The 26,433-nt window shown below is 38.5% G+C and overlaps 1 protein-coding gene across 5 annotated transcripts in view; it reads right to left on the reverse strand.

Moving 5' to 3' along the window:
- Nucleotides 1-4,606: 4,606 nt before the first annotated feature.
- Nucleotides 4,607-26,433, reverse strand: part of ssh1a (slingshot protein phosphatase 1a) — a 49,051-nt gene continuing 27,224 nt past the window's right edge. For 2 of the 5 annotated variants that reach the window (XM_073814726.1, XM_073814725.1), the window contains exons 2-14: nucleotides 23,258-23,358; nucleotides 17,096-17,160; nucleotides 13,682-13,803; nucleotides 13,045-13,113; nucleotides 12,743-12,808; nucleotides 10,374-10,568; nucleotides 9,977-10,070; nucleotides 9,768-9,896; nucleotides 9,478-9,524; nucleotides 7,895-8,041; nucleotides 7,616-7,816; nucleotides 6,707-7,331; nucleotides 4,610-6,574 (exon numbers count right to left, since the gene is read on the reverse strand). In XM_073814726.1, coding sequence (XP_073670827.1) covers nucleotides 5,576-6,574; nucleotides 6,707-7,331; nucleotides 7,616-7,816; nucleotides 7,895-8,041; nucleotides 9,478-9,524; nucleotides 9,768-9,896; nucleotides 9,977-10,070; nucleotides 10,374-10,568; nucleotides 12,743-12,808; nucleotides 13,045-13,113; nucleotides 13,682-13,803; nucleotides 17,096-17,160; nucleotides 23,258-23,339 — 2,841 coding nt within the window. In that variant the 5' untranslated portion in view covers nucleotides 23,340-23,358 and the 3' untranslated portion in view covers nucleotides 4,610-5,575. Of the gene's footprint in view, nucleotides 6,575-6,706; nucleotides 7,332-7,615; nucleotides 7,817-7,894; nucleotides 8,042-9,477; nucleotides 9,525-9,767; nucleotides 9,897-9,976; nucleotides 10,071-10,373; nucleotides 10,569-12,742; nucleotides 12,809-13,044; nucleotides 13,114-13,681; nucleotides 13,804-17,095; nucleotides 17,161-17,265; nucleotides 17,316-23,257; nucleotides 23,359-26,433 lie in introns of those variants that run through there. The other 3 variants (XM_065250732.2, XM_065250730.2, XM_073814727.1) reach the window with 3 other exon arrangements.

The following is a 26,433-nucleotide window of genomic DNA, read 5'->3' on the forward strand; positions in this document are numbered from 1 at the left end:
CAGGGAACAACAGTTACATACGTAACCCGAGACGTTTTCATGTGTCAAACAACTATGCAAAAAAGCATTTTGGTATAAATCAGTATTCGCATACAGAAGATACAAGCATTTAAAGTGAACAGTTTAGCACGTGGGCTTAAAAATTCTAGAATTTTTATGATATTATCCTACACTACACAGGGAATAATGTTTTTTTTCCAGAAAACTTATTGCATAAAATAGATCTAAAATGTATCTATTTATGCATATTGTCAAAACTTCCCAGGGCCTTGAATTTTTTCCCCCAGATTCACAAACTTTTAAGGATTTCAAGGACCCGTGGGAACCTTGCAGCTAGGTACTGTTGCTTAACCATTTTTTTTTTCAAACGATGCATATACTATTTTTTACCGGTTGTTTAATTGTGGTTTCTAAGAATCTGGTAAGCAACAATTGAAAGTATTTCATCATATAAAATACCAAAAAACACTAAATTCATATGTAAAAGTTTATTTTCATAATAAACACATACAGTACATCATTTCAACAGAATGTACAAAGTGCAATATGCATTGAAACTACAGCAAATCTGCAGTACATCGAACAAATTATACTGCATACTTTTAAAAGCGATTACAAAGGTGACAAAAGATGGAGAGAGAGGGACCACTGCTTTGTGATCACTGCAGTTAAACAGCATTGCTTATTCACCAAAATGAGGCTCTATTACAACTCGACAAGTCTATCGATGGATGATTTACAACAAACATCCAGTGTGACATCATGAAAATATCTCCCGGGTAAATAGCTGACAAAACTTGAATCTACGGCTGTACGTAAAGAAACAGCACATGGTATGTAATATTGATCATTAACACACAACTTTGGTCATCAATATATACTTGAATAGCATAAAATCCTTCTTTACTCCTTTGGAAAGGAAAACCTAAACAGTCATGGCAAATCCAACATCTCTTCGAGTTTGTAGTGCTTTAAAAGGCAAAGCAAATATGCCAAACACCAATGATCTACAGCAAGGATAGGCAACTTCGGTCTCCAAAAAACTACAGGTAGGTCAGGTTTTATTAGGGTTGGAGCTCAAATCTGCAGGACATCCAGAACTGACGTTGCTTACCCTGATCTACAGTATGTATATGTGCTAATCAAACAATACAAAAAATGCTGCCAGCTATGTAATGTGCCCATGTATCAAGTGGAAATCAGCACAGAACAATGCCTGTAGCGATTCTGCGTAAGGCACTTGATGTTGATGATATAAGACAATGCAGGCAACCAACATTTCATCTCTAATCTCCGATTTAAACATTGCATCCGATGCAAAACCTTTGTCACCGTGTGCATTTCCTTCCAAGAAGGACATAGTAGCAGTATATTTTACAATTCATTGGGTTTCATATCAGTTTTAGCCCCATAGGGAAAATGTCTTTAAAATAACAGCATTCAATCCAAAATCATCCATGCAAACTCGCAGGCAGCCTTGTGCGGAGAAATGTTTTAGGTTAAGAACTGACTATTAAGTACCATGAACATCAGCAACCCTGTTATATGACCGACATACAGTAAAGTATTTACATACAGTGTATTGCTGTGTGTAGAGGTGAAGATGTGTATTATGAGCCTGCTCATGTGTTTAACATTAAAGCGCACACACACTAACACTCAGAAAGGTTTCATTTTCATAAATAGTTCACAGTTATGGTGTAGCCACATCCACATTTCAGTTCCTCAAACATGATAGCATAGATAAGCGTACAAAATCAGTAAAAAAAATAAAATAATAAAAAGATACTATACTGCGCAATAAACCTCGCCTCAAGTATTCCAATGCAACTTATGTAGGTAGGTAGCCAGGTGATGTTTTTACACCAGAATGTAAAAACACAGATAACATTTGATTTAATGCATTAAGGGGGTGTGTGTTTGTTTTCAAAGCTCTTGTGATTACATTAGTTATTAGGAGGTATGGCAGGTGTCTTCAGACACATACAGTGGGGTCCTAAAAGTCAAAAGATACTAGCAATTATATTTTGCTTGAAGTACAGTAAATAAACCCTGTTGTCTGGACCATTTGTATTATTTGCATTGGGACATTTGCAAATTTTCAGTTTATGCTGATTTAAATATAAACCATTGCTCATTAAAGTACAGCATTTGTACTATAATACAGTAGAAATTTACTATACAACAAAAATGCAAATCGAATTAATGGGTATTGCAAAAGACTTTTAAATGCAAAAGGGGAACTTTCTTATTTTGTTGTGAAATGTGATAGACATGTCTAGCGAAAATCGTCTGTGAGTCTGATCATGTCTGATCTCAGTTCAGCATTACAGTGTCATTTTCTATTTCTGTACATTTTAAGAACAGCTGTGTTTTTTTCAAACCAGTGTTGGGTCAAAAAGGGACAAGCCCAGGCCTTTTGGTCGTAAATTAACCGGTTTCAACCCAAAAATCTGGGTTGTTTTTATCCTAGAATTTCTGAAAAAGGCAAAAAAATTCCTAAAAATTACACAAATTGTACCTGCTGTGTTGATTGTATCTTAAAATCACAAGAATTTCAGCTTTCCAAAGATAAGTGACATGTTTAGCTTTTTGAGTTGTTGTATTTGATTAACTTAAGTTTTTTATATTATTAAGTCCCTTCCACAGTACCCTGGAATTTTAGGGGTTAACCCATTGTTGGGTCAAATATAAAGATTTTCACATTTAATTTAACCCAAAAGCTGGGCTTGTAACTTTTTAACCCAGGCTTTTTTAGAGTGTAAAGATTTGGATACTTTCTTTTCAGCGTACATAATATATTATTATGGAAGACCGACTGTAACTACTGCTAAAAGTACAGCTAAAAACTTTAGCACTGGGTCAAAAATAGACTAACCAAGCCGTTGGGTTTAATCAACCCACATTTTTTTTGCATTTGACCCAACAATGGGTTAAAACAAAGCAGCATAGGTTAAATTCGTCCCTTCTTTACCCAACGCTTTTGGAGTTTTTACAAATGATTAATATATCGCTGTCGTGAGTCTGTGAGCCTGGAGACTGCAGTGTACACTGTGAGTTTATCAAATGTTCGATTAAAGGCGGGGTGCACGATGTTTGAGAAACGCTTTGGAAAAGAGAGTCGGGCCAAGTAACAAAACACACTTGTAGCCTATCAGCTGTAAGGGGAAATGTCTCCTACCCGACATTGTTGCATATGTGGGGGGATCTATGAAAAGAAGGTTCAGATTCTATTGGGGTAGGGGCATGATTGTTTAAGATCGTGCATCCCGCCTTTAAATGTGTGATATGAATTAATAGTGATCATAAACGGCTTTTTAAATAATATCCTGTATTGAAATGAGTGGAGGCTTGGACCCGAAAAACAGTTTTCCTTACGTCATGACTTAAAAACAAAAGTCTCTCTTTACCTGTACAAGTAACTGCAATTGGAAAGATAAAGTTCCTCTATCTCTTATGATACTAAAAACAAGGTGGTCTCAATTTCATACAGTCTAAAAAAATTCAGGGTTATTTTCAACCCAGCATTGGGTCAAAAAGGGTCAAGGCCATCCTTTTGGTTTAAATTAGCCCAGAAAATGTTTATATTTGACCCAGTAATGGGTTAAAACAACCCAGCATAGGTTAAATTACAACACAAGGGGCTGGGGTCATCCCTTTTTGACCCAACCCGTGTTAAATCAGTATATGCACACTGACAGTACTGTATATTTAGGTACATTGAAGTAATTTAGGTAAGTGCACTGCAAAAAAGGACTTTCTTGCTTAGTATTTTTGTCTTGTTTTCAGTAGAAATATCTAAAAAAAAAATTAAATCAAGATGATGATGGGCAAAATGAGAAAATAGAAATGAGAAAATGAGAAAGAATATAAGTCTAGTTTTAGACAAAAAAAATAAAAAGCAAAAACATCTGCAAATGTGGCGAGAAAAAAAATCTTGAAATAAGTTTTCTTTTCTCTTAAACGTTAAATTCAAGCAAAAGTTTCTCACCGTATTGGAAGATATTTTTGCTTGTTTTAAGCACAAATTTACTTAAATTTTATATTTTTTTGTCTAAAAACTAGACTTATTTTCTTGGGTCGTTTTGATCATCAAGCAAATACATCTTAATTTAAGAATTTTTTGATATTTCTACCGAAAACAAGACAAAAATACTAAGTAAGAAAGTAATTTTTTGCAGTGTGACCCCACACTGCAAAAAATGTTTTTCAAGAAAATAAATTCTTAGTATTTTTGTCTTGTTTTCAGTAAAAATATCAAAAAAATTCTTAAATTACATGCTTTTTCTTGATGAGCAAAATGACCCAAGAAAATAAGTCTAGTTTTTAGATCAAAAATATCAAATTTAATTGATTTTGTGCATAAAACAAGCAAAAAAAATCTGCCAATCGGGTAAGAAATTTTTTCTTGAATTTAGGGTTTAAGAAAAATTTTCAAGATTTTTTTTTTGCTTACCCCATTGGCAGATTTATTTGCTTGTTTTATGCACAAAATCAATTAAATTTGATATTTTTGGTCTAAAAACTAGACTTATTTTCTTGGGTCGTTTTGCATCTTAATTTAAGAATTTTTTGAAATTTTTACTGAAAACAAGACAAAAATACTAAGAATTTTTTTTCTTGAAAATCATTTTTTGCAATGCATGATTTCCGATAAATCCCACTGCTCTATAAAAATACTGGAAACAAGCAATCCTAAATAAATTTTACACAGTTGCATTCTTCAGAGAAACAACAACTGCATCTACAAGCGTTTTAGTGAAATGAGGTACTCGACTTCCCTTCACTTCTGAATGATTGTCTTTCATAACACCCTCATCGAGAATAAGATGAAGATTTTAAAAACAAATCTCCACTTGGTGATCCTAGTGACCCTTCACACACACAATGCACTGTGAACACTAAAGTCACCAGTCGCCATGTTTTGCTATCTGCATGGGCCTGCATCAATATCTTGTCCCGAGTCCCTGGCCTACAAACATTACTGTACTGTAATGAGGTATTGATTTGAAGATTTGTGTATAAATGATCAGTGTTCTGCATATGATAAAAGAGAAGTATGTGGAAGAACTGAGGTTTCTCGTGCACATTCATGTCTGTCAGCACGCAAAGAAATTTCCTAAACAAGACTTCTTTTCCTTTTACCGTACAGTCAGGAAGTGTAAGCTCAGTAGGGAGAACGGCTTTAAAAAAGCTTTTTACATTTGTGACCATGTCTGAAGGAATTCGTGACTCATTCGGGGTCAGAGATAAGTGATTTGTAGCAGGGTAAATAGGCGGACTGATGGAAACATTACACAATGGTCTATTTTGACTCTTTCTGTAACAGCCTTTGGAATTGGATGGCTTGTTTTGCTTTCAAAACAACAGGACTGGTGAGAGTGCGGCAAAGTGCAACATTTGGAGTCCATGCAAGGAAAATTTGGGATAACTTATAACTAATTCAAAGGAATGCTCAACCGGTTTTCTCACTTTAAAAACTTCACAAAAGTGACTGAAATGTATAAATATCTCCCCAATGGTTGCATAACTAAACCAAAAATCGTGTTACTTTTAAAATATCCCATTTTTGACGTCAGCTCCCAGACTCCCCGGCTTTTGCTTGGTAGGTGCTACCCATGTTGGTGGATGTTGAGGGAGCGGAAGACTGCCAGGGCCTGGCCCAGTCTGGGCTTATGGATCGCTCGGGTTCCGGAGACAGCGAGAGCATGAGAAGGGTTTCTGCATCGGAGCAAGCCGAACACAAATCCTCAGAGGAAAACGTGAGGCTACCCAGTTTGGCGAGAGAGTTGGAACGTTTGAGGTGAGACGGTACGGTAAGTCCCGCCAGACGCAATCGAGCCTCGATTTCTTGTGCGCGCTGGCGCACGAGTCCCGGTTTTCCGCGGACGCTGCGGAGGCTGTCGCTACTGGAGCTACGAGTGAGAGTGGAACCGTGCGGGGACGAGACAGGCGTCAGTCCGCCTGAACCTAGAGCGGCCAGCAAGGTCTCGTTGGTCAGTGGGACCGCAGCTTCAGTAGAAAAATCTGTCCGTGTCCGACACGAGTCAATCGAATTGTTTGTTGCATCCTCAGCACAACGATGCTCGTTCGCACGTGCACGCTCTTGGAAAAGTCCGGAGAGTTTTTCCAAGCGTTCCGTGCGGCGGCGAACAAGCCCGGATCTTTGCAATTGCGTTAGAGTTTCTAGTTGCTGTGGTGAGCAAGTGACATCTGAACTTTTAATGTCTCTCTCATTCCCAGGTAAACCCTGTATACCAATCCCTTTTTGCTTTAAATCTCCATCTGCCTTGTTCTCCTGCTGTGGTGTCCCATTATCCTGGTTGGGATCATCGATGGATTTGCTTTCTGGCTCGTTATTATGCCTCAAAGGAATTGCATTGGCATCAAGGCACGGATTGGATGCATGCTGGCCACATACAGAGTTGGCACAGGCTGGTATCTGAATGGAGATACTGGGCACGCTGTGAAGGGGTAAAGGGGTGAGGCCTCGTCTGTTAGCCTCTAACAGAGCACTCTGGGTGGGCTTGGAAATGATCAGTGAGCCAGGACCAAGTCTTTCCTTAGCCTGCAGCTTAACATAAAAATAAATAAAAAGACACATTAATGCATGTTGAGTCAAATAATAGCAGAATATACATTCCCCTCGTCTTACGTTTTTAATTTTGGTCGACTATCCCTTTAAGGGAAAAAATTGTGCACTCACAGCGAGATGGTGTTGCGTTCTGATGTGATTGTTGTTGTTGGAATTCTCATTGCACAGATGATTCAGGCTCGCCAGATCGACCCCCTCCTCATTTTCTACTATCTTTGCTCCTTCTGCTAACGCCTCCATCTCTTCTTGCTCTTTCTGAGCCTCCTCCTCATCCTCCTCCTCCACCGTGCTGAACTCCAACCGCAGACGTAGTTCCTCCAGGGGCTCCGCCCCTCGAGAACAAGTCTGAGCGGCCGTACCTTCCCCGGGACCGGCGATGTGGGGTATTGGAAGACTTTCATCGAGAAGCGCGTCTTGCTCCACATCTGCAACCTCAATGTAGAGGCGACCTACATCCACCAAAGGTGGCGCCTGAAGGGGCGTGGATGGTTCACTGTCGAGGGCGGAGTCGGACAGACGGCGGAAGTAGTAATGGAAGTTTTGTGGGTGGCCGGGGTCCAGATCCAGGCTGATAGGAGAGGAGTGGGCCGCAGGCTCACAGCATATCGTCACCCCAGGAGTTGTGGGGTTGTTGGTGACAGTCTCTGCATTTAAACAACAAGGGCCCGCGAGCTGCTGGCAGTCAGGGTGATCACATTCAGAATCAGGATGCCATAGGCGGTTATGACGTTGCTTACTTAAAGGAAAACGAAGAAACAGAATATAGTCATAAAACAGTGATTGTATTCATATTTATAAATAAGTGGCCAAAAATCATGTCTGGGGGACAATATATTATTTTAAACCACTAAATTCTGAGGTGTATGGTGAAAAATGAATAAAATACTAAACTTTTAATTTTTTCCCCCAGATTCACAAACTTTCAAGGACCTGTGAGAACCCAGTGTATACAGCCTTTAAGAAATAACACATACAGTACTGTAGATATATCTATACATTATACTGAAACGTCTGTCATACCTGGCATCCAGTATGCCCTCATACTCCGCCAGCTGTCTCATGAAGCTGGCATTGGGGCGGGCGATACTACGTTTCTCCTTGACAAAGTTATAGGCCTTCTCCAAAGACCAGCCGTATTCTTTCATGGCATAGGCTATAACTGTGGAGGCAGACCGGCTTACACCCATTTTACAGTGAACCAAACATTTGGACCGATTTCTTCTGCAGGGCAGAGAGAAAAATGGCATGAAGTGTAATATCTCACAATTCATTCATAAACAAATGAATCACAAATCTTACTTTGCTTTGACAATGAAGTTGTACGTTTCGTTCCAGTGTGCCAGTAAATCAGTAGCCTCATCGTCGTACACTCGGACATTGTGGTAGCAGAAAGTTCCCGGGAAGAAATTGTCTATTTCCCTCGTAACGTTCAGGATGTAGCCCACCCTAAAATAGCAATGAACAGATCCCAAAACGTTACACACGGACAACAATGGAAAACCAAAAGCATGCAGGTTTATTCTTATTTCCGTCAGCAGAGACAAAAATAAACCCACTGGAGCTGTTTCTTCCCTTTAAAGAAACACCTTTGCACCAAACGTATATATCTATCTATCTACAGTATCTATCTACTTAACTACCTACATATCCATTCTATCCATCCATCTATCATCTATCTATCTATGGAATCCTTAATTCTGATTGGCCAGAGGCGACATTCTGAAATTTGTTATTCCAAGATAATAACAGCCTGAAACTAACAACACGGCCTTGACTGGAACAGTCTTACAAATATAAATTAATAACATATATGAGATTTTATTAACAAATGATCAAACCAAATGCATGTCTGTGCATTGTGTCTTGTGTAAATGGGTCTTGACTTAAAGCCGCTAGCCTAGAAGGAATCGTCTGTGGAGCCCGAAGATGAAGCCGCGTTATTAAAGGTGACATAGAATGATTGAACGGGGTATTTATCCTTGTTCTGTGATGTGACATGTAGACAAAAAATTTTTGGGGGGTCTGTAATGCTTTAGAAGCTTCCTAAAAACCTCTCTCAGATAGCTCTATTAGGGTGGGGGATTTTAAACAAGTGGTTTTGCACCTATTTGGCTCCCCCTACTGGCTTAACTTGCAATCTCATTACTGATTGGCTGACTTTGCTGCCACTCAAAAAATGTAGCCAATTATTTTAAAGTGGAGGGGCAGTGAGATGCCCGTGATGTCATAAGCATCAGTTTTTCAGATTGGGCCGTTTTCTGGCTGACATTTCTAAAAGAGGAATTTCTATGAGACTGAGATGTTTAGCATGTTTAGCAGTTTTTGTACGTTTGTGAATGCGGGTAGACTACCATTATTCAACAAAGACAAGGTAAAAATGGTTTTTCATTCTCTGTCCCCTTTAAACTTACGCCCAACCGTTAGCACGCCTAATTCAACTACGCCCCTTAAACTTCTCATTTGACTGGCTTGCTTAGTTGCAAAGTTATTATATACACATTCGGTCGATGTGAAATAACACAAAAAACGAAAATGAATAGTTAGTTAGCTCAGAGAGTCCGCTCAGAGAAGCTGTCAATCATAAATGTCAATCATAACGACACACCCCGTTTCTTTAACATCAAATACCTAGCTGAAAAGAAACTTATTACAAAAATTAACAATTGAACATATATCAGCTTGATAACAACTACCTAAAAGGATGAAAAACATATTTCGGAAAATTTTTTGGGAAGTGTAATTAATTTTTTTATTTTGACCCGAGTCACGTTTGATTGCATGGAGAGGGCGGGGTTTCTGACTTGTACTGCAGCCAGCCACCAGGGGGCGATCAAAGAGCTTCACTTTTCAAGATATATGAGGCACACCCGTATAAAACTCACCCAGTTTCCTGAAGTTCCTCTAGGTTTGACGCGTTCCATTCAGAGCCCTAAAAAAAGACGGCGGAAAATAAGTGGTTAAACTAAAATGCTTAATATTTAGAAATAAACTTTAATATAAAAACCAAGTAAACTATGAGGAACGTCTCCTGGCCTCAAAGGCTTTCATGTTGCTACCATGACAAATCCCAAACTTTCAAACTGACATGCACATTCTAGTACGACTGGCAAACATCAACGTCTAAAAAGGAAAATAGATGAAAGTGGACAGGCCAGATTTATGCAGCACTAACCAGATAAAGATGGTCAAAGATGACAGTGGCTTTGTCCATCTGGCCGAGGATAAGCAGCATCTCGTTGTCTATGAACTCTTTGTACTCCTTCAGATTACGGTTCATTTGTTGCTCCAGCACGATGCGAATCTGAGAAAGACCCATAAGTCATACTTTGTCATCTGCGTAAAGTTATTATAGAGCATGCATCAACTCGATTTCCTGCTGACCTCTTTGGACGTGACGTTTTCCAGGTCCTGGCACATCATGATGCTCCTGAGTTTGGTTTTGATTAGACATTCGGTTCTTTCTCTCTCTGTTGGCCTGCAAAACAGAAAGTAAACACCATTTAGTGTAGAAGTTCAATAAAAAGCATCAAAGAAGGTCTTATTAGCGCACCACCTCACTTCCTGCATACGATCTTATGTATCACACAGATCAAACGTCTATGAGATTACACCATGACAACCCGTAACAAACACGTCCGGTTGTTGCTTGCGGTCTCGGTCGGTCGCAAAAGAGAAATGCAAGAATAAGGCACTTCCAAAAACAAATGTTAATTCGAATCGTCTGCCGGGATTGAGCGGTGCCAAAAAGCGCCGGCCTTTATTCCTGGTTTGCACTTACTTGTCTACGAAGGCTGCGGGAGAATCCGGTCGTAATGTTTCCAGGTCCTGCATGGCGTTCCATTCGTTGATGCAGCTTTGATCGGAGCTGATACAGCTCTCATAGTAACCCATCCACGTGAGGGCCATGCCACCGGGAAAATAGTTATACCTGCGTGATACCTCGCACACTTTGTGTAGGATCTGTAATGCTGACCTGAAGGAAATGCAAGGGAAATGTGAGCTATGGTTATTGCAGATCATGTGTTATCATGTAGCTAATTCAGAGAAAAATCTATTTAATAAACAATAAGAACCCCTAATCAACAGATGTCACCAACCTGATCTCATGGGAATTTGTACTGTATGTATTTTACGAGTTGGCTAATTCACAAAAAGTCAGACAAAGTGATTACAACAAAAAACGTATGATTACTACACTTTGAACGCATGTATTAAATATTGAAGCATGAACGCTCTTTTGCTCTCATATAAGTAGAAACTTTCAAAACAGGACGTTTGCTCTAAAAACGGGTGGCGCGGGAGGAGGCCAAAACGCGTTCGGTGCGGATAAACGGCACGCATAACACTCACTGCCCATAGAAAATAGCACTGCAATAAACGCTATTTGTGTGATCCGCCTCTAACGTCACAGAGCTGAAAGCAAATCACACAAAAACATACAATTTGGTCGTATGAATTCATATGAATTAGCCACCTCGTAAAATAGGTACGAATAGTTTGGTCGATTAATTTTAGTTATTAAAATGGTACTGTCTTAGACAGTGTATTATACTTTATTAGTCAGCTGAATTAGTTCTCCACAAGCATAAAACCCAGGATTTAAAAAAAGTGGCACCATGCATTTTTAGACAAACCATTGATATACCATAATGCAGTCATTCTCAAACTGGGGTCCGGGGCCCCCAGGGGGGCCGCAGATGGTGCCAGGGGGGCCCCAGTTTTGACATTTTCTGTGCAATTAAACCTACAAAAATAAGGCTACCAACCAACAGCAATACTTTGTATCATTTAATATGTTTTGTTTAATTAAAAGTTGAGTTTTAGAACAGTTTTTTGTCACAAATTTTCTTTGGGGGGGGGGGGGGGGGCGCGAAGCAATGTGCCGTACACAAGGGGGGCTGCATGCTAAAAAAGTTTGAGAACCACTGCCATAATGGTATATCTGCTTCACATACTGTATATAAACATGTATAGAATATGTTTATCATTTAAAATAATTGTATATATTATTATCATTTTCATACTTTGAATGCTTATGTGACAATTGTGACCTTGCGTGTCATTTTTTGTGATTTACAGTTTTCTACATAAAATCATCCAACATAATATAAAGAAGATTCTGTGAAAATCTAAGATTGATCACTTTAAGTAAGGTCATAATTATATTTTAAGCCTTCAGCCTGGATTTTATAGACGGAGCCACAAATAAAACTTTACACTTATGATCAGGCACTGCCATAGTATTTTCTAACAGTCACCAGATGGCAGTGTGGAGCACAATTTTTTAATAGACACCAAACTCCTAAAGCACCTGTGAACATGTATTTTTCAGCTTTTAAAAGTTCATGCTCTCACCCCACCAATATGTTTGAATAAATAAATCAAAAATTGGGCAAAGTTTTTCAATAATTCATATTTAGAGGTTGCTCAAGACCTTTGAAATGTAACATATTCGCATATTATGTGCTAGCATGTATAGTTGTTTAAAAATATATACTTATGGCATCAATGGACTTATTTGAGCATGCTCCTTGCAATTAAAACTTTTATTTGTCCTACACTAAATGTCTTTCAAAGCAAGAAAGCTTCAATGTGAATGAAGCACAATAGACAATATACACTGAGACAATGGCTGAAGCAACACGAAGCAAGTCCGCTTTATGGTTACTCAGATCAGAAGAGACTGAAATAACTGGAACAAAGTTACCCTCCAAGTTTTATGTGTGTTGTATTGTATGTTATTAAATGGTACAGTTTTTGCCAAAATATGTGATTTTGGAAATATTCAAAGGCTTCGAGCAACCTCTAGATATTGTAGGAACAATAAAAAATTTTGCAGAGTGTGTTTTTATTGATATCCTTACACATTTAGGGGGTGGGTTTTTTAGGACCACCCTAATGTAACCCCCCCCCCAAAAACAAAACAGATGTCTACCTCACAAACAGCTATGTGAATTCATCCAGCCTTTTACAATATATTTTATACACTAAGAAATAATATGCTAAAAATAGCTGACTTATCTGCTGATATTATAATCTGAGGCTTTCTAGCAAATACGTGAAATAAAATCCAAACCTATATGCAAACACAAAGAATGTTAAGATCTGCAACTAAACTAACAATTAGTTATTGGATTAATTACTCACCACATGGCCTGGACTGACACAGGCTTGAAGATGTGCATACGTCCTGCTGTAGTCACACTGAAGCCCCTGGAGATATAACACAAGAGGTTAATCAAGGCCATCATACTTCATCAATTAAGTAACACTAAAGCCTCTATATGTAACAATTTAAATAAAAGGAATACTTTAGATTTTTGTCAATGCCTGTGTTGTAAAGATTTGTTTATAATTTACATAAACATAGATCTGTGCACCAAATGTTGAGGGGTCAAATGACCAACAGCCTGCATTTTCTCTTAGTGTCCAGAGGGGGCAGCACTCACCCATCGCCATCTAAATGAATCTTGGTATCACTCCACAGGGGCAGCACCATCCCTATAGAGCAGTTCTTACTGTGAATGACAAAAAACAAACAAATGTACAGTTAAAAATTACAAAGACGACGTCAGAAGTAAGAAGGTGAGAATAGTTACTTGTCCATATGCTTTTCTCTGAAATTCGCAATGATTTCACCTCAGAAAAACATTGATAGACAAATATAAAATGTGAATCCTCAATCTCTTACATTAAAATATCCTTATGTGTGATAATTGTCGGTGCAAATACGGAGAGAGGACGGTGGAGAGAGAGATCACAGAGAGAGAGAGAGAGAACGCTTCCATAAGCAAGGAGGAAATTGTTCTTTCAATGAAGTCAAAATTGTTATTCTTTCATATGTAGCTTTATAGTTACTGGATTAGCCTACAGCAAACATATTTGCCTATTTTTGAATAAGAGAAGTTAAAGTGTCATTGTCAAAATTTGTTGTGTTACAGTTTCAAGATGACAATACAGAGAACTTTGCTGTGTTCTCTGTATTGTCATTTTGAAACTGTAACATACAATTTTTTTGACAGTGACACATCTTTTTACATTTAAATATCCTTGCTGATATCAAATGGCATTTGACTTTTATGTCACCTGTCTTTGTTGCTGAAGTCCATGCCCAGCAGTATGTGTTCTTCTGTGTCCTGCCGACCATTTGTATAGACCACCACCATGTACCGCACACGATCTAACCATGCGCTCTCTAACCGTACCGCCTGTGGATTACAAATGAACAACCATGTAAATAAAATAAAAAAATCACTATAAGTTTACTCCAGAATGAAAATTTTGTTATTAATTACTTATTCCACACCTGTAAGATGCAACTCACAACTTGTGAAAGTTGCTCAGAAAGGCAGTAAAGACATTGTTAAAATAGTCCATGTGACTACAGTGGCTCAATCTATATTTCATGAAGCGTTGAACATATTTTCAGTTTTCAGAAAGTCTCATATTCAGGAAAGCAGCACACACATGCGTTAAACACCAGCGTAGTGCGTGCATAGATATATGTATACATAGATGCTCAGAAAGATAGTAAAAACATTGTAAAATCATATATGTGACTGCAGTAGCTCAATCTTCATTTCATGAAGCGAAGAGAAAACTTTTGGTGTCAGTCTCCGACACATATTCAGGAAAGCAGCACACACATGCGTCAAACACCAGCGTAGTGCGTCAGCCATAGATATATGTATACATAGATGCTCCAAAAGGTAGTAAAGACATTGTTAAAATAGTCCATGTGACTACAGTGGCTCAATCTTCATTTCATGAAGCGAATAGAAAACTTTTGCTGTTCATAAAGTCAGTTTCCGACACGTATTCAGGAAAGCAGCAACCGCATAAACACCAGTGAAGTGCGTTAGCCATACTGTAGATATATGTATACATAGATGCTCAGAAATGTAGTAAAGACATTGTTAAAATAGTCCACGTGACTACAATGGCTCAATCTTCATTTCATGAAGCGAAGAGAAAACTTTTGGTGCTCATAAAGTCAGTCTCCGACACGTATTCAGGAACGTAGCACACGCATAATGCGGCTTTCACATAGGACACGGTGTGCGCTGCGCTATGATACCCATTCATTTCAATGGCTTGCACCACGCGAGGGCGGTTTTTTGTTGCGTCGAGCAAAGCGCAAATCCAGCGGAGCGCAGCTTGCATGAACGCCGTGGTCAAAGTTTAACATAATGTAACTTTTGCGCTGCGCTCTGTGACGATTACCCACGCAGCCAATAGAAACGGGGCATCCAAACAAGCAAAATTGATAAAAAGCTTATACTCAGAATTCCCGGAGCTTTATAATACAAGTTTATACTCCTACAGAGACATCGGAAGGAAAACCCTTGCATGGAAACACGTAGCAATTCAAGTTGTCATGTCAGGTGTGTTTTAAGTCAAGTAGCTTGTTGTAGGTAGGCAGCTTAAAGTTACGTGAAATGGATACGGGCAACATCAGTCTGAGTATTCCTCATCGACTATTTAACGCAAATATAAACACTGTAGTAATTTACTGAAAACCCCGCCTACTTTGGTCTGGCCATCAGAGCACAAATCGCTAGCCTGCGCTGAACACAGCGGCGAGCGCAGCACACACTGCATCCTATGTGAAAGCGGCATCAAACACCAGCGTAGTGTGTCAGCCATAGATATATGTATACATAGATGCTCAGAAAGGCTCCAAAAGGTAGTAAAGACATTGTTAAAATAGTCAATAAGTCTACAGTTACTCAATCTTCATTTTATGAAGCGACGGGAACACTTTTAGTGCTCATAAAGTCAGGGTCCGACACTTATTCGCAATAGTAGCACATGCATGCGTTAAATACCAGAGTTGTGCGTCGGCCATAGACATATATACAGATGTCTCATTTGATCCCTCCACAGATGGGAGCCATCAATGAGGCATTTATGCATGTTGGCATGTATACATCTATGGCTGCCAATTAAAACACATGCGTTAGCTGCTTTCATGAATATGAGATGACTTCATGAGCACCAAATTATTCTCGTCTCTTTATAATAAGGATTGAAACTTCACATGGAAAATGTCACATGAACTATTTTAACAATAGTGGGGTTTCCATTAAAACGTGAAGTGAATCTTTTCAAAATTCGCAAAAAATGAAAAACAAACAAATGTGAATTAGGTTCGTTTCCATCAATTTATTAAGAGTGAATGACGGTGGTATTGGTAACCACCAACAGTAAATAAAACAAGCAGTCCTTTCAGAAAAACGCTTAGTTTTTTTGTGATGGTTGCGGGCAAAAATCCTTGATCTTGCGGCACGTTTTCTTAAAAAGATGCTATGGAATATTTGGGATATTTATGCAATTTTATGCAAAGAAATTGTGGGAACTTGCAAAAACTGCGTTAACTTGCAAAAACTGTCTGCAGCTTTTCATTGATGTTCTCGTCACGTAATTACATCACTTCCTAACATTCCCATGACAACAGGGGACATGGCTGCGCATGTGTCAAGTAAATGCAACATTTTTCAACTTTTTTTCAAGATATATATGACTTTTTGCTACGAAATTATGAATTTTTTTCACGAATTATGAAATCATTCAAGCCTTGCATATTTTGCGAGCAAAAATCAGCAATTTATGTGGCGAAAGTGCGGCATATTTAAAAAATGCGGCCCCCGCATAAATATGCGGACTTTGGCTGATTATGCATTGAATCGTGAGATCGCATAACTGCGTTTTTCTGGAGGGACCGAACAGGGCATGCTTAGAAAATAGAGACAGGACTGCATTTAGTTACGATTGTTATAAACAAAGCTATATGTACAAGTTATAAATTTTACTAGCAGTGCAGCTTGTAACTGAAGCGATGATGTCAAGCCCCATACAGTATATGGTAAAGACAACAATGTAAACTGATACAGCTTGACGGTCAGTCACGCTACTTCAGAATTTATTCGGCAAATGCGTTTCCATCTCCTATTATTTGCATTAACTCTTTTTCACATAAGACAAAAACCACCTCAGGCGAACGTAAAAACTTTTTGTGAATTAAGGGATTTTTATTTGAAATTTGGCATTTCCTTCACTCGTTTCTTATGCGAATATATCAAAAATATCTTAATTTGTGTTCCAAATGCACAATAATCAACACATTGTATTTGAATGGCACTGCTATTGGTTTATATTTCACCAAGGAAACTCTCAGAAACAGCTAGTAACACATATAAATGAGTTTTAGGGTTTAATAAACACAATGAATGAAAACAGGTCTTTGGGCAACCTGTGGACAATAAAATGCATTCAGGCTGACTCACTGCCTAAGAGTTACTGTGTGTGTGTGTGTGTGTGTGTGTGTGTGTGTGTGTGTGTGTGTGTGTGTGTGTGTGTGTGTGTGTGTGTGCATAGAGGTTTGGCAACACTTCCATACTATAATATAGTTTGGCTAAATTGCTCACAAGTCACAGGGTTCGGCACTTATAAAAGGTACATGAATCAGCCAATACATTGTTTGTGTGTGTGTGTTCTCACCAGTTTGATACGATCCTCTGAGCGAAGAATGTTGATCATCACCTGCAGATGCTGAGGTAAGTCACCTGTTAAGAAAAGCAATCCGACAAATCAGTGTCAACACAATACTATTCACGCTGACAATCCTAAACCTTTTGTCTAATAACAACTATAAAATTAAATCACTCTACCAAAGATGACATAACACAGCTATGCTCAGGAATGAATGAATGACCTGCTGAGATGAGATCTCGGGTTTATCAAGAGCAGGCATGCCAAAAATCTCAGCATTACGAATTAGTCTTTACATGTTGGGTGTGAAAAGAGCAATGTGGATTTTATTAATGTTCTTATAGTTCTGTTGATTTTACAATTCTACAAAGTACAAAGTGTCCAACACACACAGATGTAATGTGAAGGGAATGTGCTGTCAGAAATAAAAGGTAGAAAGTGTTTTTGTGTGCACATACATGTCTAAAACATTCCTATAAACGAGTTTACTAGTTACTATAGTTACTACACACATTACTACACTGAGGAAAAAACAGCTAGTTAATGTGTTCGTACTTTTGGCTGGAAAAAATTTTTCACCTTTTGTGCAAATAATGCTCAATAATTATAAATCTAACAACCTGTCGGTTTTCTTATTCTAGCCCCTCCTGTTTGAGTCTAGTAAACATATGATTTTAATTTCATTCATCTTCACACGGACAAACGAACCTCCTTGACCTTTGATGTTGCGTTCGTACACAAACAAACCCCCTCTTGTTCTTGTACATTTTGGCAGAACCCATGAAGCTCTGATGTAACTCATGTGGGAAGTCAAGTACACAAGGAGGTTATAAACAAAAGCCGACACACGGAAATCAACCTCATAGCCCGACGTACACTTTTATCAAAACAGATGATGTCTCTTTTATAGTTTGCTTATTGATTTGCATTTGCGACATACAGTATATAAAAAGAGAGTTGTTTTCTTTATATACCAAAACGTGCCTTGTGGTCTTCTAGTGTATCTCAATGAGATGAATTTACATAATGCAAATAGTAAAAATTTGTTTGCGATGAAGACAACAAGCAGATATATGAAAAAATTACTTATGCAATTATTGTAAATTATTCGTTTTTCTACAATCTTGTTTTGGCATTTATAATTTATCGTCATGGGGTTTTGTCATTGTAAGTCACTCCCTATGACTGGAATAGTAATGCAATGTACAAGGAAATACTCTTAAACACAAACATAATTCAAACAGGTGTAGTCATGAGAAATACATTTTTCTTTTACAAAATTAAGACTTTATGTGTACTATGAAAACTTTCAGAGCATAATTTATGTACGCAATTTTACATTATGCTGAGGTAATGAGAAGAGATAAGAATAAATATTATTATTATCATTCCTTATCACTACACAAATGTAAAAACTTTGCAAAAAACATCATAACATTAAAGGGGACATATCATAAAAATCTGACTTTTTCCATGTTTAAGTGCTACAATTGGGTCCCCAGTGCTTCTATCAACCTAAAAAAAGTGAAAAAGATCAACCCAGTAACTTGGTTTGGGTAAACCATTCTTCGCAAGCATGTGAAAAAATAGGTCATTGAAATTTGGCTCCCCTTGTGATGTCAGAAGGGGATAATACTGTCCTTAATCTGCATTATCCAACCACAGCACTACCATTTAGTGCAGATATATCGGGGACACCAAAGATTTACTTGACATCTTAAAAAGTATTGTGAAATGTCCCCTTTAAGAGTGGCTTATTGGAAAAAGACACTCACTTAACACTAAACTCTGGTTACACATGAGATTAAGCAAGTATCTGGCAAACCTGAACGTCTCTTTTATCATAAATGCGTCTGCAGCAGGCACATATTTTGACATGAAAAGCCACACACATGACCGGCTAAATACATGTTTTTACGAGCTTCGCATCGTGCACCCTCGAAAAAGAAGTCACCGGCCGCCATTGGGACAGATAGTCAAAAAACTTTCTGAAAAAGCATGGACAAACAGTACTGTGCAAAAATCTTAGGCCACCCCCACCAGACTTGTTGTTTTAGAAGTTTTAATGTCATCCATATTTATTTTTAGTCTATTTTATTAAGATGCAGAAAATGCAGGAAATATGTACAAAAAATATAAATTTTAATTTTCAGGACTAAATGTCTTCTTTAAGCATCGTCAGTGTTTAGTGTGACCTCTCTTTGCACTAAACACATCTTGAGCAGAATGAGTTAAAAAGACAAATGTCTTTAAAATTAGAAATTAGGATTTAGTTTTATTTAGGTTTAAGAGATCCTGCAATTGATCAAGTGGAAGGGGAGTTTACCCTAAAAACTTGACACATAAGTTTACATTTTATACAGTTTTAAATACTATATACATATTTCCTGTATTTTCTGGATGTATTCTATTAAAGAGTCTGAGAAACTATTATATTATGATCACTATAAGGGGCTGATCACACCAAAAGAGTTTATGGCAGTTGCAGGCGCCTTTTTTGAATGATATTCTATGGGCATGGAGCGTTTGCACGCTGTTTATGCGCGCCGAGCGCCTTGCGGTTTTTGCCGCAGCTCGCGCTTTTGAAGGAGCGTTGAGAGTGAAGAAGCACCCGATGTCATTCGCGTCTATGCACGTTTACAAAAAGTTGACCTTCATGTACATGTAAAAATGGAACTATACGTCAACCTTAAGGTTTGTGTTCGTCAATTTACTGGTATTTGCACCATAATTTAACACCTAAAAAGCATGTCTTAAATTGCATATGGTGTAATGGAAATGAAATGTTGAAATGTTGGAAATGAAAAGGGCGTGGTGATCTTGAACCTGCTTACGTCACGAGTCATTTTTTGGACCCAACATCCAATAGGAAAATTCAACTGCAGTAGCAACCGTTCCACCTGAAGAGGGCAGCACTCAGACGTTTTTACACCATATATTGTAGTATTGAAACACTTTATATCCAAATGTCAAAAAACTTACTAAAATCAATGAACAGCACTACTAAAGCCCCAATCTTACAGATCATTAACTTAAAAAAGTTGGTTTTGGGTTTAGTTACTCTTTAATGTACACCTTGTCAGTAAATCACCAGCAGAAATATCCACTCCCACTAGCACTTTTTTAGAATTATGATCTTAGGCTAATTTGCCATGTTTAGTAAATCTGGCTCTTATAGTATTTTATATAGTGTCATATCTACTCCACAGAACTGTTTATATTTTAAACTTTGATGCAAAGATATTGCAAACTCATTTACACATTTTTCTTTTGATGCATCTGGCTGTTGGAGTTTGGAGGGTGTTTAATTTATCAACACAGACAGACTTTTAGTCTTTCTGGCGGCATGAGGATGCAAATGAGTCACATGAGGTGACTGATGATGTCAAACTAATAAAAAATAACCAGAATGTATATATCACGAAAATCGAGGACATATAAAAACATCAGCACAGAGAGCAGATACCGTATTTAAGAGGTTAATTTGTTTTCAGAATGAGCACAGAGGATTTTCTTAATGAATTGACGTCAACATTGTAAGACTGTTTAATGAAATAATAAAAAAAAGAAACATTTTGAGAACAGTTTGTTCCTAGACTGTTACACTGATGTAGATGAACCCTATAACATCTATTCTGAGAAAGTCATCAGCTGTTTCTCAATTGAGACAGCTGACTTCTCCAACTTTTATGGCTGTGACGCAATTATTTATTCCAATAATTGTTTAAATCTAATTCAAGATCCTCCAGACAGATATCCTCTGACACACACTGTGGTTTGCAGAAGTCCCTGTTTAGCCTTTGTCTACTTCCTTGTGACTGATGGGCAGTCTAGGTCTTATTTTAACTTTTTACTTACAAGAATCCAGTGAGGTTAAAACCCTATATGCCCTCTGGCCAGACTCGATGTAAAAAACAAAGTTACTCGTCAAACCTGCGCTAACTCGCTTTCGATTACTGCTGCCAATGCGTTCAAACCGGGCACGTCAAAAATGTAACCCTATATCCCAACCATAAACCAGATGACAGCATAATAATAACCGACTGACAAAACAGATGCGTGAAAACATCAGATGATTTGAATAGTTTATAACCACAACAACAACATGCAAAAAAACCCTGCTATCTATCAGACAACAAACTGTCTGAAGGCGTGACGAGAGATCATGAATCCATATACCTGAAGGGCTTGTTGTGTCTGCACGGTGATAGTTTCGGTCATAAAATACCCAAAGCAATGTTCACTCTCTGTTTAACAGTAAACATGTCCTACAAAATTAGCGTGTCGCACTTTATAGAAGTTGTTGGACAAATGGCAACTAAGACATTTGAAATCTCATGTATGTGTTTGCATCTTTGCTTTGGAGGTTGAGTAAATGCATTGGATTAAAGGCAGAAAATCAGTTACACTCTCTGATTCTGATGCTTTTATGGCACATGAACAACGGGGCTAGTTGTCACATAGCTGGGCTATATTTTAAAGTGATCTACAGTGCATTACAAATGTATTTTTTTATCAGTATGTGTGTTCCCAGGTCTTGAACCCATGACATTTTGTGCTGAGATAGAGAGGAGAGAGAAAGAAAGAAAAAATGCGTGAAATCAAGGCCCTGCCCTTGCAGAATGCGCATATCACAGCTGTCAATCATGACGTCACACCACCGTTTTTATAGCATTAAATAACTAACTAAAACAAACTTATTTTTAAAACAAACACTTGAATTTACATCAGCGTGATAAAAACTACAGTAAATGACAGAAACTAGCTTCGGAAAAAAATATTTGAAGTGTAATTAAATTGTTTAATTGGTCTCAATTCCCATTGAATAACATGGGGGCGGGGTTTATGACCTATACTAGGACCAGTCACTAGGGGTCTAACGAGACGTTTTGGCTTCACTTTTCAGGGCTTGTGCGGCATGCTTGATTTGTACAGTTGCCTTCACAATCAAGGGCCGGGGTTTCCCTTTTTTCCGTGTCCACGTCTGGCTCGCATACGCAAGCGTCCGCATAGCTTTCCAAGTATCTAAGTAGCAAATCCACCACTGCAAGCAAAGTTTAGAACAAGCAACCAGAAAACAAAGAACAGAATCAAATATTATGATGACAAAAATGCTCCACAGCTTTCTGTTCTTGGAAATTGTTTGTGTAATTGTTTGTAGCGTAGTGTCCCGTCTCGGCAGCACGGGGACGGTTCACGCGAAAATAACTTAATGCAGACGGCGGCGCGCGTACACGGGCGGCCCTAGTATAACTTCGGCTTCAGGCCATGTAGACCACTGTTAAAGGTCCAGTGTGTAGATTTTTAGCGGCATTTAGCGATGAAATTGTGAATTGCAACCAACGGCTCGGTCCACAGCTTACCCCTCTCTTTCAAAATGCATAGAGAAGCTACAGTATCGCCACAGGACAAAAATGTAATTGTCTGAGACATCAGTGACAAAACATGCTCTATAGAACAGTTTGTCCAAATAAAGGCTACTGTAGAAACATGGCGTGCCGAATGGCGACTTTCAGGTAAGGGGACCCGCGGAGTATGTAGATAAAAACGGCTCATTATAAGGTAATAAAAACAATACAGTTCATTTTGTAAGGTCTTTATATACCACTGATCATATAGTTATGTATATTATATTGCATTTCTGTCAATTGATCCTTTTAAAAGTTACACGATGGACCTTTAAGTGGCAACATAAGTGGCCTACAGCATCAAAAAACATATTGTATTAAACAGAGGACTTTACTCTAAACTCAATGTCTCCAGTGAACAGGACTGTTCTCACAGTACCAATGTGCTAAGCTAAACTGCTAATCTAGCTAATCCTCACGCACACACGTTCTAAGTGCTTATCAAGCATTGAGGTCTGTCCATCGGCTCCACAGCATCTACTGCAAATTTATGAATGCCTCTCTCAGCAGTCCAGGCAGTAACCCTTATAAAATGTACTATGGGAACCATAAATTCACTAAGGTTAAATCTCACCGAAACTATAAGGTATGTAGCCATAATATGAATGTGTTACACGTTTTGCATTCCCCAAAAAGACATGAGGTTTAGTAAATGACTTTTTTTTTTTGTTAAATCAGGACGTTATAGCATCAGATTCCTAAACCATCACTGGGTGTGATGTGAAAAGATGGATTTTGAAACCCTTTTTAGGCGTGGACTTACCTGCATGTTTGTGATGCGGTTGACCTCTCGGACCTTGCGGACAACTACCCTGCTGCAGAAACAGAGCTGCCCCTTTCACCATGAAGAAACTCTCGCTTAGACTGTGACATGAAAAGACACAAAGGGCAGAGAAAAGGAAAATGTGAGAAACAATGAGAAGATTGATTTACATTTATATTTATGCATTTGGCGGACACTTTTATCCAAAGCAACTTACAGAGGATTTCAGGTATACATTTTATTCGGGTTCGAACACATGACATTTTGCCCTGCCTGCTAATGCAATGCGGTACCACTGAGCTATTCAGGAGTAGATTTAGTCATTCGGTAAATGCAAAAAATAAAAACTCTTATCACCTATATACTGAAAAAGTCGATTTGGCTTTTAAGAAAGAGCAATATACAGTATAGGTTTACATCCACAAATTCTTGCCTGTTTCTGAAGATTAGTCTCCTGTGTGCGGTTTCTGATTAATCCATCAAACCCTAAATCTGTTTTATTATCAGCACTAAGTATAAATAAACACTACACTACATTATTAAAGGAATACTCTACTCTACTCTATTCATAAAAAATTATGATCATCCCCTCACCCCCACGTAGAGCCCTGCACGGGCCAAAAACTCCAGCCCTAACCCGGACCTGGGTTGGGCTGTAGTGTTCAAGCCCAACCCGACCCCAGCCCGACAATGCCTGCATTTTTTTCAGCCCGAACCCGACCTGATCCGAAACCCATATCAATACTTTTAAGCTCTCTCTGACATGCTTGCTCTTTGATGCGTGTTCTCTCTCTCGGATCCGCGCTATCAGATGCGCGCTGTCTCTGCTACACACGCAAACACACACACACAATGAGGAGAGACGCCAAAATAAGCCCGACCCGAACCCGGTCTGTAAAAAACAAAAAAACAGCCCGAGCCCGGCCCAAATGGGCTTAGCCTGTCGGGCCCCGTCGGGCCCTAACGGGCTTGCAGGGCTCTACCCCCACGACATCTAAGATGTTTGTCTTTCCATGATCAGTCAAGAAGAAATTAAGTTTTTTGAGGAAATTCCATGATTTTTCTTCATATAAATGGACTTTATTGGACCTCAACAGTTTACAGTTTTAATGCAGTTTCAATGCAGCTTTAAAGGCCTCCCAACGGAAGCATAAGGGTCTTATCTAGCCAAACGATTGTCGTTTTCGCCAAAAAATAACTATGTACTTTTAAACCAGAACTTTTCATTTTACGCTAGCCATATGACGCGCCAGCATGACCTTGTGTATAACGTAATCACACCGAAAGGTCACGCATGATGTATGCAAAACTATAGTTTACAAGTGTGGAGAAAGAGGACCGTTCCAACGTTGTTGTATGTGGAATGATACTAATTGATGTGTTTGTGTCAGTTTATTGTTTAAAATGGTCTGCAAGTGTGCGCTTTACATATGTAACGTGTGACCTTTGGACGTGATTGCGTAAAGGACTCGTTATAGTTGTGCGTAGGTCCTACGGCGTAGCCGAGACCACATAGGATCCGCGTCGGTTTTCATTTATACTTTTGCGTCGTTGTCCGCGTCGATGTGTAAACACCCGCGCAGACCGCTGGTAGGCAGTATCCACGAGTGTATCCACAGTAGCAGCGCGACCGTCAAATCAGAAGAAGCTTGGCAAGTTAACCCACAAACGAAGAAGAAACAGCAACTAGTTGTGTATGATTGGAGAAGACCAGCAATGATGGAAGTAAATAAACAGTGACTTTTGTTGCAGTTTGAGTTAAATCACTCCTCAACTTGGCCATTCTTTGTTTTCACCATCGCAAATGGAAATACCTATGACGCAGCTTTTTTTTACCTGACAAGAGGGGTTCTGGTGGACCAATCACAGTGCCTGTGGTCCGCGTAGAACTGACGCGCTGTTAAAAATTTTGCGAGGTGCACGGCAGGCTACGCAGAGCTACGCACAGGCTAGAGATAGCCTGCGGCGTAGCTACGGCGTGGAACTTACGTACGACTATAAATCGGGCTTAATACGTAAGGTTAATACGTAAGGTCGCACTGGCACGTCACACGGCTACTGCAAGACGAGAAGTTGTGATTTAAAGAGCAACTATGGTCCGATTCACAATTTTAAATATATATATATATATATATATGGAGCTACAAAAATAATAACCATAAACCACGCAAACACATTGTATTATACCAAAATACACAAAATAATGTTGTTTTATACCAATGAAATAGGTGTACTTTAAAAGCACTTTAAAGTGCTTCAGAGATCCCGTTGAAGCTGCAATTAAACTGTAATTTTAAACTGTGTTGAAACTGTAAACTGTTGAGGTCCAATAAAATCTATTATATGGAGAAAAATCATAGAATTTTTTCCTAAAAAAAAAAAACTAAACAAAGAAAGACATAAACATCTTGAATGACATGGGGGTGAGTAAATTATCAGGATTTTTTTAAAAGTGAAATATACTAACTATTATCATATCATGACCTACATGTAGAAATGGATTTAACATCACTGCTAACCTCCGGCCTTGCTTCTGAATGATTTTGACTGCAGACATTTTTATACCTCTGAGGTTGTAATTTGCATGTTGTACAACCCACCTCACCAACACTGACCCATAAGCTCACGACAGGTGCTGTAGGTATGTGATCCTAGGTGGGGCAACAATTAGCCTGACATGTTATTAAACACGCTCATTGAAATGTGAACCGCCTGAGGCACACTATTATTCAAATGCACTGTGGCACAAGTAAGTCTACCTGAAACAAGATGTTGGAAAAACCGAACAAACAGCACAAAAGCATCACACTGAGCTGTCATGAAAAAAACTCTTGACCTTATCATACTGTAAGTGATGTTGTTAAAGGTTGACAGCTGAATGAATCCTGAGTGTTTGTGTATATGAATGCATGACCTCCACCTGCCCTTGGATGTGCATGTATGGTATGCATACTAAAAACAAAGAAAAATGAGATAGTGAAAGAAAAAAGAAACTCTAAGGTGAGTCCCAGAGAATACAAATCTTATGTGATTTATTGTTTTCTACATAAAATGTTCCCATATAATGAAAATATAACCTTCTTATCTTTAATATTGACTGAGAAAGGTCATGTCAAAGATTAAAATCAAACTGAAATTTATTTTGGGTTTGCTATATCTTTAAAACGAAAATTCCT

The sequence above is a fragment of the Paramisgurnus dabryanus genome, chromosome 5 (assembly GCF_030506205.2).
Source record: "Paramisgurnus dabryanus chromosome 5, PD_genome_1.1, whole genome shotgun sequence".
In the NCBI taxonomy this organism is placed as follows: Eukaryota; Metazoa; Chordata; class Actinopteri; order Cypriniformes; family Cobitidae; genus Paramisgurnus; species Paramisgurnus dabryanus.